Below are 18,186 nucleotides of genomic sequence, written 5' to 3'. Positions count from 1 at the left end.
CAAATTGAGACGAAGCCAAATTGTATTCGTATTCAGACTTCTCTTTATGATACGCAATTAACGACAGCTTTCAGACATAATTGTGTTTGATTCGTTACTTCACATTCGGGGGAAAAAATGGCGGGATTGTTGCTGCGACAATTAGAACATATCCGTCGTCATTTATGAAACAGATATTTTGTAACGGTCAACCAATTGATAGCATTCATAAAATTGTCGACGAAATGATTTTGACTTCATCACTTGGAACTCTTTGTTTAATAGTGCCAGTGTGAGTAGCAACCTTCTATCAAGGAAATCCTGATAGCAAATACACGCCGTGAAATAGTGTATCAACTGAGAGATTATATATAAATCACCTGCGCTAACATGTTACGGTGATATTGTTCAATATCAATTAGTTTTGGAATAATGCTCATTTAATACCTAAAGATAGCATCAAATTATTTTTTTGAAACCATCACGCTCATGTTTACTGACATTTAAAACTTGTTCATTTGTATATGAAAAATAACAAAATACAGAAATTAATTAGATGTAACGGGATGTAGATAAATCGGTTATCCTATCAGCAAGTATCCTTCCGAAATATTTAGCGATGCATCAGTTCAAGTCTCATAAGAGTCCTTTTGATAACCAAATAAACGCTTGCAACGTAACAATTATTTCTTTCAACAATAAAAGAGATAAACAATAACAAGCGTATGTATGGCGAAGAAGTGACAATCACCAAAAACATAACGTTCTTGCAAATATATTTGTGGCCTACAGAGCTGTCGTCTTTTGGTACCGACGGCAACAGGGAGGTGCGGACAATTACACCGTTGTCGTCTCCATTTGTCAGAAACCACCCGAATTACTCAAAAGCTGTTCGAAATATTGAATACATGTCTTATTTTTCCAACACCTAGTTTTCCCTTTATTTTGGTATTAGAAAAACGGAATTTTTATATGCTTACTACTTATATGGATTCATACTTTTCTTTGATGTAAAATCTAGTATTAAAAAGAATGGGATTTTTTAATTTATATTATAAAATGACATCAACAGCACATATAGCGGCGATTAATATTTTGATGTTATGGCTTCAGGTAAAATTTGCCCAAAAAAAATTCAAAGAAAGACTCTTCAAGAACTAAATTCAAATATCCTTAAAAACTTTCTAATGATGACCCTGCGACTAAAAGAACAGGAACTGGGACTGCCTTCACTTTGATGATAACTTTTATACATTTATTTAAAAAATAATAGATCAAGCATATTTGTTTTGCTCCTTTTGAAGTTTATGTGATTCCCCCCGTTTTTGCTTTTTACCAACATTTATCTTCTTAATCGATTGATTTTATTTGAATATCGGTAATCTACTGTTGACTATATTTAATGTAATTAGAAAATAAATCCTGTTCAATGCACATATCATATGTTTTCATCTATCCTGTCTTTCCTTGTTTATTGTGTTCGTTATAAAGTATCGTATACTTTAGAATCGTTGGTTTCATTTACAATAAGATAGTTAGGTAAAGAATGAAAAAACTTGAACACAACTTAGAGTATTTTATTATGAAGCCATCAAAATGTAAGTCGGTTCGGAATTACTAGTTTAAACTAAAGAGGCTTATGAAAAAACATTATAACAGAAAGCATGAACTAATCAGTATTTGTAATGATCAGTTCCAAATGATCATCAAATACATTCAATAAATTATGTAACAGGTTCTGCGACTATTTAAATGCAAAGTACTATGCATATTTTGCATAAATCTCGGAAGCACTTCTTGTACTAATATGTGTCACACTGTATACCTTACATATGCATAAATACAGTAATGTTTATAATATACTTTAGAAAAAAGTATTCAAAAATGTTGGTAAAATGAATAACGGTGGTCTTGAGACCTTTTTGACGGGAAATGAAAACTTGGCATAGCAACACATGGAAAAGATGTCTGCAGATAATACAAAACAGATGATATAAAATGAAAACATACTATGAATATATAACACTTAAATGTCGAAAACACCTATATAGTAAATTGTTTTTATACTTAAAACCAATTTAAAGTTCTACGGTTGGCATGTGTGACACACTTTGAAGGCGTTTAACAGTTCGGACATGGAAACGAGTTAGATATTTGTATATGGGTAATTATTACGTGTTGAAGACAGTACTTTGACTTATAATGGTTTGCTTTTATAAATTGTGACTTGGATGGAGAGTAGCTTCTTTGGCACTCATACCACATCTTCTTATATCTATTAAGAACTCTTTTTAAATGTTTGTAAAGATGGTTATGAGCAGATTTTTCTCATTATCATGTTCAGGTGGGGGGGGGGGCAAAGAAAAAATACCTTGAGGTAATAGTACTTCTCACGGCAAGTTTGTTTTAACTACGCATACCCTTCTCGGTTTATTTTACACTGAGTATTAATAGAGATAGTTCAGTTGAACATCTAATGTCTAATTCCAATATTCGTTATTAATCAATCAAAACAGCCGCATTTTATAAAGAGCACAAAAGAGAAAGCACAGATAAGAAAGGCATACTAGTATTCTTTTTTGGCAAAATACGTGAGATGGTAATAAGGCATATGTTTGTGCATAAACCCGGAATGTTGTAATATAAATATACTTCTTATAATATTAGGGAAACAAACATGCAATTACACTTTCTATCAAACAATCAAATTATAGGATACGTAATTAAGATGTTATATTATATATTATTTTGAAGGCTTCTCAAAGGTTTTGAGCAAGACACCGCCATACTTATTGGAATATACAATATCTAAAGTTAAAATTCTGAAGTGTGAACTTAGTAAAACCTTTATAAAATAACGTCTGATATTATTAAACAGTTATATAAAGCATTAGTATAATTTTAAAAAAAATCTATGATATTTTAAAGTTCAAAGTCGGACAAATAAACAGACAAATGAACAAACGGACAGTTAGACGGTTAAATTTTCATTACTCTCTCCGTGTTAAAAAATTAAGAAATACACAGCGCCTAACTGTTTTACAAATCTCATCAAGTGGTTTTCTTCTTCCGTGCTTTTTTTTGTGGTATAAGTAACAAAATCATAAATATTCTTTGGTTATAAATATTGAAATTCGTGTTCAGCAATTTCGCTAAATTCTCCATGCAGTTTTCATCATCTTCACAAATTCTTCATCTGTATCTATATTGGCACCTACGGCGCTGTAGTAATTAGTAAATTCTTCTTTGGTCACCTAAGTCACATAAAGGTTAAGTTAAATATGCAATATGAAACAGTAAGTGACATAAAGGTTAAGTTAAACAGTATAATTTAAACAAAAACTACGTCAAATAAATGGTAAGTCCAGCAGTACAATGCAAACATATCTAAGTCATGTAAAGATTAAGTCAAACTGCAATTTGATAAAATTAAGTCACATAAAGGTTAAGATGACAATAAAGTACAGAAAAAGGCAATTTTACTACAAAGATAAATAACTACCAAGCACAATTGATTGTTAAAAAAAGGCAACAGTAGTATTCCGTTGTTTGAAAGTCATAAATCGATTGAGAGAAAACAAATCCGGGTTACAAACTCAAACCGAGGGAAACACATCAACTATAAATAGAAAACAACGATACAACAGAATCACTTAAGTGCAACGAAATACCAAACGACAATGTAACACACGTAGAAACGAACTATAAGATAACAACTGCCATTTTCCTGACTTGGTTCAGGACATTTTAAGAAAAAAAAGGTGGGTTGAATCTGGTTTGATGACTAGCCAAATCTCGCGCTTTAAAAAATAGAGTCGAAAGATAACCAAATTGATATTCAAACTCGAAATTATTGCGATTATAACCCTGTCAAATTTTCGCAATAATGAAAACATCGAAATAATTTCTGAAATTACTGTAATTAACTGAAACGGCGTCCGTAATATATAGGAAGGGATCATTTTAATTTCACCACTTGAAACTTTTGGTTTAATAGCTTCCTCTAGGATCAGCAATCCTCTATCAAGGAAATCATGACGGGTAATACAAGCCCTTTATTTACCTATATCTTTCATTTTGCTGACTTATTTAATCCTGGTATCTATGTTGAGTTTATTTGTATAAAGTGATAGACAGTGTATTACCATTAGTTATATGTCTTTAGAAATGGAGAGAACGTCAGACATAGGGTATTCGTTCAAGTGGTCAATAGTTAGTCTCTCCTCTTTAATGTCTTCATTAAGATATTTTTGAAGCATACACAAGTGTACATTTCATTAATATACTGATGATTATTATACATCGTTATATCAGATTTAAAAAATATATCAACCTTATTAAAACCATTGAACAGGAAGGTAGCAAGTTTATAATTTGGCATTTATTTTGAGAGAAAAAAAACTAACTTAAACAAATTAATCAAAACTTAACAAATTGACTATGTTCACACCTTTTAAATACATAAGGTGATCTGAGTATGAAAGTATGTCATACTAAAGTTAAACACAAAGTATGCTTTTTGCCTTCAAATTCTTATTGTTGATGTATACATCTTCATTGTCAACGGGAAGCTCTGTAGCACTCTTGTTTTCTATGTATGCTACTCAAACTTTGAATAACATTTATCCATCTTATTTTAGCACCATTGAAGAGAGTTTTAAAATTAGATTAATCACTAGTATGGCGTACCAAATCATAAACCTGGTATCTTTGGTTGTCTATTAATCAGCATAACCTTCAAATTGAATTAAATATAGAGTATTTGCCCCTCGAGCTTTGACCTTCCTATATCTATAAACTGATAACAGTTACGCTCGATAATTTTGGTTACATTTATTGATAAACATTTGAATGGTGTGGCTTTATGTTATTAGCTTACCTCCGTTTGAAATAGAGATAAAACTTTGTGATATTAATCTTTTTTAAATGTTTTCGTTTAAAAAGTACATTAAAATTCTCATATCATGTCAAGCATGATGACAAAATCGAAATAAGAGGTCTGTTTTTGTTTTTTTCTGACCCATCTTTTTATTTAAGGAGGGAATCAGCAAGTGGCAGAAAGTGTTTAAAGAAATATTTTGGTAGATTTAACTGGAGTAGATGGGAAAAATGAAATAACAAAAATACTTATTTCCTTGGAATATTCAAAACAGAAAGTCCATAACCAAATGTCAAAATCACTAGCTCAAACACGTTTAACGACTTGATATATGCATTTTCGTATAAAGAAAAATGCATGTACCAAGTCGTTTAACGTGTTTGATGCGATATCTTATACTAACCTCTTTGGAATATTCAAAACGGAATAACCAAATGGGAAAATCACTAGATCAAACATGTTAAACGACTTGGTACATAGATATAGGAAGATGTGGTATGAGTGCCAATGAGACAACTCTCCATTCTTATAAAGAAAATGGTGGATTAAAACTAGTTTTCTAGCTAACTAAACCTCTGACTGGTATGGCAACCGCATCAAATTCCATAACAATGTGTGAACAAAACAAACAGACTTAATTTGTAAAAAAATGTCTAAATAAGGGTACAGCAGTCAACATTGTGGTATAATTATAATCACTATAAAAATAAACAATGTATAAACGAAGAAAAACAGAAGGACAAAAACGAGAGAACAAAAAAATTTACTATACTAGCACAAAAACACAATGACGAGATGAATAAGTACTCAGCCACGTTAAATGGACATCAACAAAAATAGACTTAACAGTAAAAGTAATACAAGAATACTATAACACCTAATTAAGATTATTAACATAGTCAGTACGAAGTATCTATACTTCAATACCATCGTGTATTATTTGGGAAGTTGATACGGAACATCTATCAATAAGGTCATGGTATATTCCGATGAAGTATTTTTCTTTCACATAACCCTCAGTCATCAACCTTCTGCTCTGACACTGGTGTCGTTTAACAAAGTCTGAGTAACAGCTGCAAGCTCTTGAATACCGAATTAGTTGGGAAATGTATACCCATATTGAGGTTAGGTTGTTATATAGCTACTAGGTGGAATTAATTATTTCAAAATTAAAGTCGTTTGTAATTAATTTTGGCACAAGTGGTTATCTCTCATACATATAGTGAAGTCACATATATTACAAAGAATCCAAACATGTTTTTGTTTACCTTTCCATCTTCAGTTTCCTTTTCAAACACGTGAAGAAATTCGCTCAAAACTTGGTCTTTTGTAAAGAAACCCCTCTTATAACTAGGGTGATTCTCAACAATGTAATCCTTCCTCAAATCTTCAAGAGTAATTACTCCGTCACCAGTTTCTTTGTCAAACTCTGCAAATGCTTCATTGATAATTGCAATTCTCGTCTGCGACATAGGAGGCTGGTATTAAAATTAAAATATAACAAAAAAATTTAAACAAAAGACTAACTGTAAAGGTATTCTATAAAACACCTAGTCTGGAATTGATTTATCTATAATTCGCCTACCCTCGTTTATCTCTATTTGTTGTCGGTGAAGGGCGTATTCTAACCATCGAATTCTCGAACAGGAATATAATTCCAAAGACATACTATATATATCTTGTGTTATGTACAAATTCAAGCCTCCTTGCTAAAAATTATTAAGAATTGAATACTTCTTTTTGTAACTTCATTGGGGTGTAAAACCGTTGACCGACGTTCTTGTTGTATGAAGCGCGGCGCTTCATTCTAAAAATGTGCGCACGGTCAACGCTTTTACAACCCTATGAAGTTACAACAAGAAGCATTCAATACTTATAATTATATTTTAAGCTAGGATCATGAACACACGATTTTCATCAAGTTTTTATTGAATTTACCTGTACACTTTATTGTGGGACCTCGTGTCATCATGAATAATAAATTTTATTGTTTAATGAAGTTGATTAGGGATTAAATCTTCAAAAATGACAAACCGGCTTCGCTGAAGGGAAAAAAAGCAAGAATGTTGTAGCAAACATAAGAGCGGATGAAAATAACATATCGTTGTGGCTGCAGAAGTACTAAATGTATTAAAAAGTTTATTCATTTTTAACACATATCCCGCAAAGTGGAAAGGGATTAAGTTGGAGAAACTTGTTTCCCAATCCACTTTAAATAAATATGTTTAAACTAACATTACAGCAAAACCTTTCAAAGAAAGTAAAATCACAAAAATACTGAACTCCGAGGAAAAACTAAATCGGAAAGTACATAATCAAATGGCAAAATTAAAAACTCTCACCCATTAAATAAATGGAGAACAACTGTCATATTCCTGACTTGGTATACACATTTCCTTATGTATAAAATGGTGGATCGAACCTAGTTTTATAGCTAGCTAAACCTCTCACTTATATGACAGTTGCATCAAATTCCAATATATTGACAACGATGTGTGAACAAAACAAACAGACAAAATAGGTAAAATGTCAAAACTATAGCAGTCCACATTGTACTATAATCCTAATCACTAAAAATCCATACAAACATGTAACAAAGAAGCACAAAATAGCATTTAGACCAAGCATATTAGTAAAAATTAGGGACAAGAATACACATTATTATAGTCCAATAACAAAATGACGGGATGTATAAGTACAGAGTCACGTCATGTATGTACGAAGAAACTTAAAAAGGTATATAGACAAAGCACATAACAAAAATGAAAGACGAGCAGCAAACAAGTTTTTGAAGTAACACCAAAAGGTATATAACAAAGCACATTAACAAAATGAAAGACAAGAATACGAGAGTATCACAAACAATAATGACAGAATGTACAAGTACCATAAGTATCTAAATACCAATAAAAACAAACAAATATTTAAAAAAAGAAGCACAAAAAGTCATATATCAAATGAAACAACCTCATTCGTTGCTTTCTTGTTTTTGCTTTAAGTATGTTAGATAAAGGCAACAGTAGTATACTGCTGTTCAAAATTCATAAATCGATAGAGAAAAAACAAATCCAGGTAACAAACTATAACTGACGGAAACATATCAAATATAAGAGAACTACGACACAACAGTAACACAACACCGAAATGTAACACTCACGGAAACGAACTATAATGTAACAATGGCCATTTTCCTGACATGGTACAGGGCATTTTATGAAAAAATGGTGGGTTGAACCTAGTTTTGTTATATCCATTCATAAGCGATTAAAATGTATTACTCTCTGTGACCGAATGGCCAGATCAACCTTGTTCTAACGTTTAATTGAGCGTATGACGGCAGAATGTAAACGTCAGACAGGCAGAGATATAAAAAAATGTCCCATTTTAAGAATTTTGTTATTGATATAAAGATATGAGTATCATATTTACCGTAAAGAATTATATGCTGCATAGTGTATTTTATAAAATAAATATAAAAGATGATAAATGATGACACTTCTATGTAAATATGTATAAAAATTTTGGGGGAATTGCACTTTTATTAAAGCTAAAATAATTTATACTCGTTTCTTTCATCATGTTTGAAAATAAATGCATGTTGAAAGTTTTCAATCATTTTTATCAAAACGCATCAATCTTTTTTTTATAGAGAGTGCCACTTCATATGTAAAGCCCTTATGTGTACTTCTTTTATATTAATTACCCTTATTGCTTGCAGAAATTCGTCAAATAGAATTCTACCACTGCAATCTTTGTCAATGTAAGTAAACAGCTCTTGTACAGTTTTTTCTGGGAAGGTCAGACCAAATTTCTTTAGACCATCTGTGAATTCGGTAAGACTAAGGAAGTCATTATGATCGACGTCCATGTTTCGAAAAGTTCTACAATGAAATCAGTATAGAATAATGAAAATAATGAAACAATATACTGCTTTTATAATAAGTAAGTAAAAAATTGCATTTACATATTAATGTGTCTTCAAACTTCTTGGATTTGTATTGCTGACAAATTTCAACAGGATTTGAAATCATACCTTTGATACAAAGCAACACTTATCGCTTAGCCTCATGTCCAGGGCCCCTAGATCACTCGACCACATCCGTCATATAAGAATATACCGTAGTGTTATTGTAACGTAAGGTGAATCTAGAGATAAACATGTTTTTTTTATCACATTTCATTATTATTTGTCAGCAATCTAGCTCAATTTTTTTTGTATCCCGTATGGAATAATGTTACAATTCATTACAGAGTCACTAGAAATAAGTATATCATACAAACAGGTCTGAGAAAGTGACAACCATACATAACATATGCCCACTGGATCTCAGTTGGTTTTAAATACAGGATTACCAGAATGTTTTATATAAGTCTGAAAATTTAAATCAACAGCATTAGAATTGGATTTTTATGCTGAAATTTTTTGTCCCTCAACGGCATTTAAATTCACATTTGAACTTACATCTTTGATACAGTACAGCACCAATCGCTTAGACTCGTAAATATATATTTCGTCTCAAATTTAGCCCGGCAATGTTAGATCTTGAGGTGTAAACTTTCAAATTAAATCTAAGTATTGACCTGTAGCTTACTGTATTGCATTTGATACGTTGATACTTAACACAAGACAATTTTTGAGTAGAACTATTTGTCTATATGATTTTATTAATCGCAATCGTATATAACAATCCTATATCAGTATCGTTTCACAAATCTTAACACTCTATTTATGTTAATATGAATATGTCTTTGTTCTCACTACCGAGTGCATATGAAAAGAGAGGACATATATCTTTAATATATATATATATAAACAAGTCAAAATTGAAAGCTACGTTCAAACCTATGATTGCGTTGGATAAAAACCGCAATTTTTATACGTGTGCATGTAAAACAAATTTCGTCGTAGAAGGGTCAGCAGGGTTAAAGAACATCAGTTGTTCGACCTGTTTGTCAAATGCGTTTTGTTTAAATATACTTTTTTCACTTTTTGGTCTTTTGGAAAATGTTGTTTGTGCTGTATTTAGACCCTTCTACTACGAAATTTGTTTTACATGCACACGTATAAAAATTGCGGTTTTTATCCAACGCAATCATAGGTTTGAACGTAGTTTTGAATTTAGACTTGTTCATATTTTTTCGTTTGGGCTTGTATCATATTTTCCCTCCGGTTTATATGATCCGTTCATCCTATATTGACTCTTACAATTCAAGAGTCTATCTTGAATTGAGGGTAAATTATTTGGCCTTCCAAATATCGTTTCTATCCCTAACATCACTGAAGAGACATTTATTGTCGAAATCCGGATCTGGTGTACTAAAAAAATATGACACCTTATGTTTGTGGCATAACATCTTGGCCACAAGTTTATTGTTTTTTGTTTAGTATTAAAGTTATTTTAAGATCCATTTTGTTACCTCTTGTGATCAATTTTATTTGGCAATCGCCAATGGCAGTCAGCAGGGTTAAAGAACATCAGTTGATCGACCTGTTAGTCAAATGCGTTTTGTTTAAATACACTTTTTCACTTTTTTGGTCTTTTAATATATATATATGTAGGAATCAAATCTACTGCGGGTTCCAAATCTATGGCAGATTCATAATTAATGGCAAAATAGGTCGCTACAAACGCTAAACAAATAAAATTAAAATCTATGGTAGATTTTTGTTTTTTCCAAATCTATGGCAGATTTAGGAATTACGTAATTTTCCGAGAAAAAGAGTAGAATCTAACGTTACAATAAAATAACGGCATAGAAGTGGTAGCCGACTTAGGTTAAGTTGTTGGGTGTGCAAACTTTCCTGAAGTCCGTGTTTAAAATACCTAGGAAAACACTTTCCGCTTTCCCTCTAGAACAATTTGCCGATGGTTAAAAGGAAGATGGGATCTTTTATCCATAGGAAGGACAATAATTATGTGATGTTCCGTCCAAAATCCGCGATCACGAAAGGCACAGCTGTTTTAGTAGTGGATATTTTGGGAATGAAGTTATAGTAAATAACTTAGCGTCTACGGCCGGCAAAGTATTTAGAGTGAGAAAATGATCGTCACCAGTTGGAAAAAAGATTGATTAGCGCTGAAATAAATGTTATGTGAAAAGTCAAATTATTTCTTATAAATAACTGCTTTCTTGTTTGTTTTAAGAGACTTCTATTTATCTTGTTGTTTTAATCAATGGATTAAACAAGTACTATGCACATATTAGGAAATGCTTATTTTTCCGGGGAAGATCATTTTAATCCTGATTTCTGTATTATGATATATCACTCCTACACTTTTTTTATGGATGGTCATTTTGTTGGTCATTGTGGATTTAATTTTTATTTCACAAGTGCTTTATATACATGCTCCTGTTGTCGTTACATTTCAATTTGTTTTAGACAAGTCAGTGATTGTTTATGTACTGCCATGTTCTACATTTGTACAAAATCTGCCACAGATGTGGAAACAATAAAAATCTGCCATAGATTTGGAAATTACAAAAGTTGCCATAGATAAGAATTTAAAAAAAAAAATCTGCTATAGATTTGGGATGGCATGACGTCATATTTACCATAGATTCCGAATCTGCCATATATCTGGCCTTGAAGTCATTAAACTTTCAAGTCATTTTTTAGTACTCATACTCTAAAATCAACCAAACAAAATGTTGATTTCATGTTTCGAGCATGATTTTTGTGATCCGAGCACTGAGCAAAGTTTTATGACTCCAACCCCTGGAAGCCTACAAAGATTTGAGTCCTACATATTTATGATATAGATACAATATAAAGGGAAAGTAAAATAACAAAATTACCGAACCATTCAAAATGACAAGCTCAATAGGTTATATCATGATTCGTTTAAATTTGAAATAATTATATAATATATTCTGTTTCGAAAGTAATTTTAGTAACATGGAAGACAAATTACGTCTTTGTTTCACTTTTGGATATAGGTTTTCTCTTTTCAATAAAATGAATACATAAGGGAATGCTATAATAATCGTTAGCAATATCTAGATAACATAAACTCCACATTTTCGTTTTTCGTCCAAGTTAAATAGAAATATAATGGTAACATGTTCCGAAACTATATAAAAACAAAAATAATATTCCTCGGAAAAAAAACCAAATTATATATGGTATACTTATTATTTTCGAACAATTTTGAATAGTCTGAAGCCAGGTCTGTATAAATTGTTCTCATTAACTGACTCAAATATTGTATTTCAACCTGAAAATATGTTTGACAAACTTTTATTTTTTTAGGATGTACTTCGGTGAGGTTTTGGAATTTGTGTAAGATGTTCAAACTCCTTGGTAATTTACCATCCTATACAAGGTAAAATATTTTGCCCCATAACACCCATTTATCTTTCCATATAAGACTTTTAATTACTCATAAATTTCTTGATTTTCTTTGTTTTGATTTGAGACTCAATGCAAATATAAGGTAAAAGTCCGAGTAAGCCTTTTCCCCTCTTATCTTACAAATCAAATATCTTAAAAAGAGCTCCATGACCTATGTTCACCTTATTTTGATACTGAACTAATATTCTTCCGTCTTATAGTATCGATTTTAAATTCTTGATTTATTTAATTTCACCCACGTGCATCTATAACTATATGATTGTGATACAAACCAAGTGAAACATTCATCTATATAGTGAGATAAAATGATTTTCCCTGTTAATTATTACAGTAGACCAATTTGATAATATTATAACTTTAGCATCAATATGAAGTAGATAACGCTCGAGCTCATCACATATCACACCGGTGGATGTGTAAGATTTCAAATTGAGTAATGAGATTGATTCACCATTTTCGTCATAAGAAAATGCCTGTAACAAGTCAAGAATATCACAGTTGTTGTCCATGATGTGTTTCAGCTTTCGATTTGGCCATGTGGCTAGGCACTTTCCGTTTTTAATTTTCCTAGGAGTTCAGTATTTTTGTGTTTTTACCTTTTACAAAATTTTAGATGTACCTTTTAATAATATCCCAATAACCAAATCACTGTACTTTAGACAAATTGAAAGAGTTAGTATTGCTTTGTTTCATGAAATAGAAAGGCCAACGTAGATAGAAGTATCGTGCGTAATGGATGGATAAATCCTACTTAAAAATCAATCTGACTCAAACAAACAATTCTCTTAAACTGACATTATCAAGATGTTTGATTTCTTGAGTGACAACATATTTTTTACGTTTCGATGACGTGTTTTCAACAAACAATAGGCATTCCCATGAGAACCAATTGTGCTCCGCTTCTTGCCGACTTATTCCTTTATTCTTAGGATGCTGACTTCATACATGAACTTCTTTGCAAGAAAGAAAAGAAGTTAGCAATATCCTTTAACTTTACTTTCCGCTATATAGATGATGTTCTCTCACTACTATATAATACAAAATATGGTGACTATGCTACACGCATCTATCACATCAATCTAGAAATATAGTATTCAATATATACAGTTGAGTATGCCTCATATATTGACTTACATCTAGACATTGACCATGAGGGTAGATTGGAAACATAATTTTACTACAAAAGAGATGAATCAGCTTCCCAATTGTGGACTTACCATTTCTATGAAGAAACATTCGAGCAGCGCTTCTATACGTAGTATATATCTCCCCATTGCTACGATTACCCAGGGCATGTATTGTCTATCACGATTTTTGATAGACAGTTGGTTGACCCATGGAATATCCGTTTCACAGATGATATCGGATATGTTCTTAATGTATTAACTGCTATCCCGTTCCCTTTTCACGAATTATACTTACAGAATAAGGTTATTTACCGGGATTGTATCAATATGAGCAACACGACGGGTGCCACATGTGGAGCAGAATCTGGTTACCCTTCCGCAGCACCTGAGATCATACCTTATATTTGGTAGGGTTTATGTTTCTCTGTCTTTAGTTTTCTATATTGTGTTTTGTGTACTATTGTTAGTCTGTTTGGTTTTTTTTCTTTTGTAGTTATGGAGTTGTCAGTTTATTTTTGATCTATGAGTTTGAATGTCACACTGGTATATTTTATCCCCTTTTAAGAACAGTATAACTGACTGTTTAAAACCGTAGAACTATTAAAAAAAATCGTGTCTCATAATTGGTTTTGTCTTATTTTCTTTTTGCGATTCAATTGTTTGAGATCCTCTTGTGTCTCGGATATCAAAACAGGTTAAATTACATAAGTGTTTATCTAGTAGGAATATACTTAATCTGTTGTCAAACTTGCTTCACCTTTGTCATTTGTTTATGATATCAAAATCTCCTAAAAATTTTCTTTGCACGGGTTATTCATAGAGCTACATATTTGATACGAAAGGTGAGAAAACCTTAATCAAAGTAACAACAATATTAATAAACACGCCCATGAACTCTTCAAAATAAAATGCAACGTGTCATTTCTACAGTATCTAAAACTTAAAAATTTCTGAAATAAACTGTATTCAATTTACATTATATGTCAACCTAAGACTTGCAGCAGCCTAATTAATTCAATTTTATGTATGCAAATGTGTTAATACTTTAGAAAAATATTAAATGTTTCAATACTTTTACCTGCTAATGCCGTGTATACCAATAGCTCCTCGTTCAAAACATTTTGCCCGTAATTCATTGAGTTTGTCAACCATTTTTTACAAGTAACTAGTACGACGAACAATCTGCGTTTTAGTATTAGATGTCTAAATCGCCAACGTTTCTTATAGACAAAGACATACATAGGTAACTTTTTCCTTGAAATAAATAAGCAATTAAAAATAGACTGTTTCTGTGAAATGATTTAATTTTTTAAAGGATAAATATTTCTTATTCATTGGAACGTTTAGTGAGAATTTACTACTTCTTGTATACCATTTGGTTTGATTGTAATTATCCTTAAATTTATTTCGACTTACAGCAAACTAATTTGGTAAATGCAATAAGTTGGCCTTTCTAGCAAAACATTATGACAAACAAAATTTAACTATTCCCATGCATTAATATGAATATAAACTTACGAATTTGAATGTCCATTTGTTTACTTTCGCCTCCTGCTAGTGTTTTTTTCTACATGGTAGGATATTTCACGTGACAGCTTGTAATGCCGAAGCCACCAGATAAATGTATTTATCAAAGTTATACAGAGAGTTCGATACATGAAAGTTGTTATCATCAGTTGGTGACATCGTGGTTGTTTATGATAATAAAAGTTGAGGATGTAGGTGTCAACAGTTTGTCAAGTTTTTGGGTTAGGTTTTGTTAATATAAGTGAATTAGAATTAGTTTTTGGCAATCGAAGTCATTCCAGTACAAAGTGTGACAGGCTTTTTCTGCTCTCTATATTAACATGGAAACTTCTCCTGATAGAGATGCATCAGATACTGAAGAACAGGAATCTAAGCAAAACTCCGATCAAAGAGAAACGGATAAGTCATTAGCCGACTCGAGTGCGTTTGCGGCCATGGATTTGTTTAAGACTTATTTAGACAATAAACTTCATTCACTGAAAAGGGAATTAAAAGAGGATACAGCCAATGCTCAATTCGATTTTAACAGTGAGATAGATTCTGAAATCAAGAAGATAAAACGGGCTGCAGAACATGATGATTACAGAAAGATTAAGGATATGTGTTATACCATAAGGGATAAGATCCATAAGAGGTATTAGTGTATTAAAATTGCTGACAAATCACCCGGTTGGGATACCGTTAAGGAATATCTTTCGGATGAACTTGCCTCCGATTCGGAAGACGAGAAAAAGATCAGATACGCCGAGAACAGAGCGTTACGTGCAAAGAAGTTCCGTAAACAGAAAACATCAAAGAAACCTGGAAACAGTGCTACACTTTAGTCAACTGAGCCGCCACGTGTTGCACCTGTTGCAACGGCCACTTCAGCAAATGTCGGTGGTAATTTTCGTGCCCAAAGGAGCAACTATGGACTTAGTCCAACAGATTTCTGTTTCAGCTGTCAGGAGCAAGGACATTGGAGGAGAAATTGTCCCAAAATTATCAAAGCTGTCCATGGTCAGCAGTGAAACAGACATAAATGATAAGTATTATTTAGATTCTCCACTGTTTTGTTTAGATAATGAAGACAGTAATTTAACTTTAGAACAAAAGTTTTAAAAACAGATGTAGTGTAAAAGGTAGACTTAAAAGTCATATTTCATATTGGAAAAGTATTGGTGCTAGTGAATTTGTTTTAGATATTCTTGAAAATGGATATTTCATTCCTTTCATTTCTACTCCTCCCAGAACAGTTCATTAAAACAATAAGTCAGCGTTAGACAATGAACATTTTGTTACAGAAGCGATATCAGATCTTTTGAATCATAAATGTGTAACTCAAGTTAAACTTAGGCCCCATGTAGTTAATCCGTTAAGTGTTTCGACTAACAAATCAGGGAAGAAAAGACTGATTTTAGATTTACGAGAAGTCAATACACATGTTTTAAAGAACAAAATAAAATTTGAAGATTGGAATATTGCGTTAGAGTATTTCGATAAGAATAATCACCTTTTTAAGTTTGATTTAAAATCAGGATTTCATCATTTTGATATATCAAAACATCACCAAACGTTTTTAGGATTTTCATGGAATGAAAAATATTATGTGTTTACGGTGTTACCTTTTGGCTTAACGTCAAGTCCATACATTTTTACTAAATGTTTGAGGACCTTAGTGAAATACTGGAGAGAAAATAATATTCAGATTGTGCTTTATCTTGATGACGGATGGGGTACAAATCAAGATTTTCAGTCAAGTTTGTGTGATTCGCAATTTGCTTTTAATTCATTATCAAAGGCTGGTTTTGTAGCGAATCTAGAGAAATCAACATGGACTCCATGCAGGAAACAGTTGTGGTCAAAAGTGGAAATCAATTTTCGGCCAACAAATTAACCCGAATAATGTCAGTCGTTACATTTGTATATTCTGCTGATCTCCGTCTAATCTCCGATTGCTACATTAACCTCGATAGGCTATAGGCCGCTAGAGGGCGCAGAATTCTTCGAGTTACCAACAAATGAAAGCGTGCATAACTTTAAGATAGATGACAATGAATAGCCAATCTGCAAATACGACCACTTAATTTGAACTTTAGAAGGTAGCTGTCTCAATTGGTAATTTCCACCTAATAATCAGATGGTTCTTTGAATTACTCCTTTCAAGATTGTCCCCCTAAAATTATGATTTTTGACTTGTTCGTGAAGTGTGCCTTTTATATAGAAAATTATGATCGGTTGGAACTATAAATAATCAACAATAGATTAAGGCTAATATATATAAATCAAAATAAAATCTGTTAACACTCCTCACAAATTATTTTACGTATTCAACACACAATTATATGGAAAATATACTATCTCTTGATCCTATAAGCTCCGTTTAAAAATACGTACGAAATAGGAAACAATTTGATGCATATAGATAAGACTACCTTATTAATATTTAGATTATACTTTCAACTGAATAGTCTGGCTTTAGTGTACATTTTTTTATTTTGAATGTCAGTACACTTAGCCCGTCAATATTTTTTTTTTAAAAAAAAGTACATGTTTGATTAAGTAAAAGTTGACAGTTTCTTTGATACTGTTGTTTTCTCTCCTTTCTTTCTGAATGAATCAAAGTCCCTGGTATATTTATGAAACTGCTAGCATCTTATAAATAAAGTAAATGCGCCTTGAACTGCACATTGACACTGCTAATTGGTTTTTTTTTTTTTCTTATCAGTCTGAATATTTTATGAATGGAAAACTTGTGATGCAGCGACAAGCGTGCTGTAACTGTGATGCTTTCGGATGTCTTCACCTCTCTTCAAAATAACATACTTGTATGTATATATTCATATAGGTTGTACTTTAATAGATATTTACCTGAAAAAATTCTATTACAATTTCATGTAATATGTCGGTACCCTTATCCCGGAAATATGTAAAAAGATAAAATATGTATATGCTCCTTTTTGTTTTAGTTTTTTGCTTTGTGTGCAAGGCCTCACTGTGACTTTGAAATGATGCAAACTAAAATCTTACTCCTTTACATTTTTGTTTTGCTTTGCACATGCTGATTTCGTGTCTTTGAAAGATATCACATATCCTATACTCTCTATCAGGATAGTATCTCCGATGTCTAAGTTTTTTTCTAATAATCATATTCTTTTCAAGTTGCCCACATCATATATTTTTTTGAATATTTGTACGTTCTAAACGGGCATTCGAGCAAAAATAATATATTATCATTTACCTCAAACTGTGTTTGCAATACACAGTTAAACGAAATAGCGACTAAACAATGCTATTCTTTTCTTAATTTTACCATTTTCCATATCAATCTCAAAAATTTA

The 18,186-nt window shown here is 31.8% G+C and overlaps 1 protein-coding gene across 1 annotated transcript; it reads right to left on the bottom strand.

Annotated features, from left to right (window-relative positions):
• Nucleotides 1–2,983: 2,983 nt before the first annotated feature.
• On the bottom strand, nucleotides 2,984–14,555 carry LOC143068458 (calcyphosin-like). The gene is made up of 4 exons (XM_076242551.1): nucleotides 14,418–14,555; nucleotides 8,562–8,739; nucleotides 6,127–6,336; nucleotides 2,984–3,233 (listed from the first exon to the last, which is right to left on the bottom strand). The coding sequence occupies exons 1-4, from the start codon at nucleotides 14,489–14,491 to the stop codon at nucleotides 3,132–3,134; spliced, it is 564 nt and encodes a 187-aa protein (XP_076098666.1). The 5' UTR covers nucleotides 14,492–14,555; the 3' UTR covers nucleotides 2,984–3,131.
• Between the last annotated feature and the right edge of the window lie 3,631 nt (nucleotides 14,556–18,186).

The sequence above is a fragment of the Mytilus galloprovincialis genome, chromosome 3 (genome assembly GCF_965363235.1).
Source record: "Mytilus galloprovincialis chromosome 3, xbMytGall1.hap1.1, whole genome shotgun sequence".
In the NCBI taxonomy this organism is placed as follows: domain Eukaryota; kingdom Metazoa; phylum Mollusca; class Bivalvia; order Mytilida; family Mytilidae; genus Mytilus; species Mytilus galloprovincialis.
This window is presented reverse-complemented; position numbering and strand designations above follow the sequence as displayed.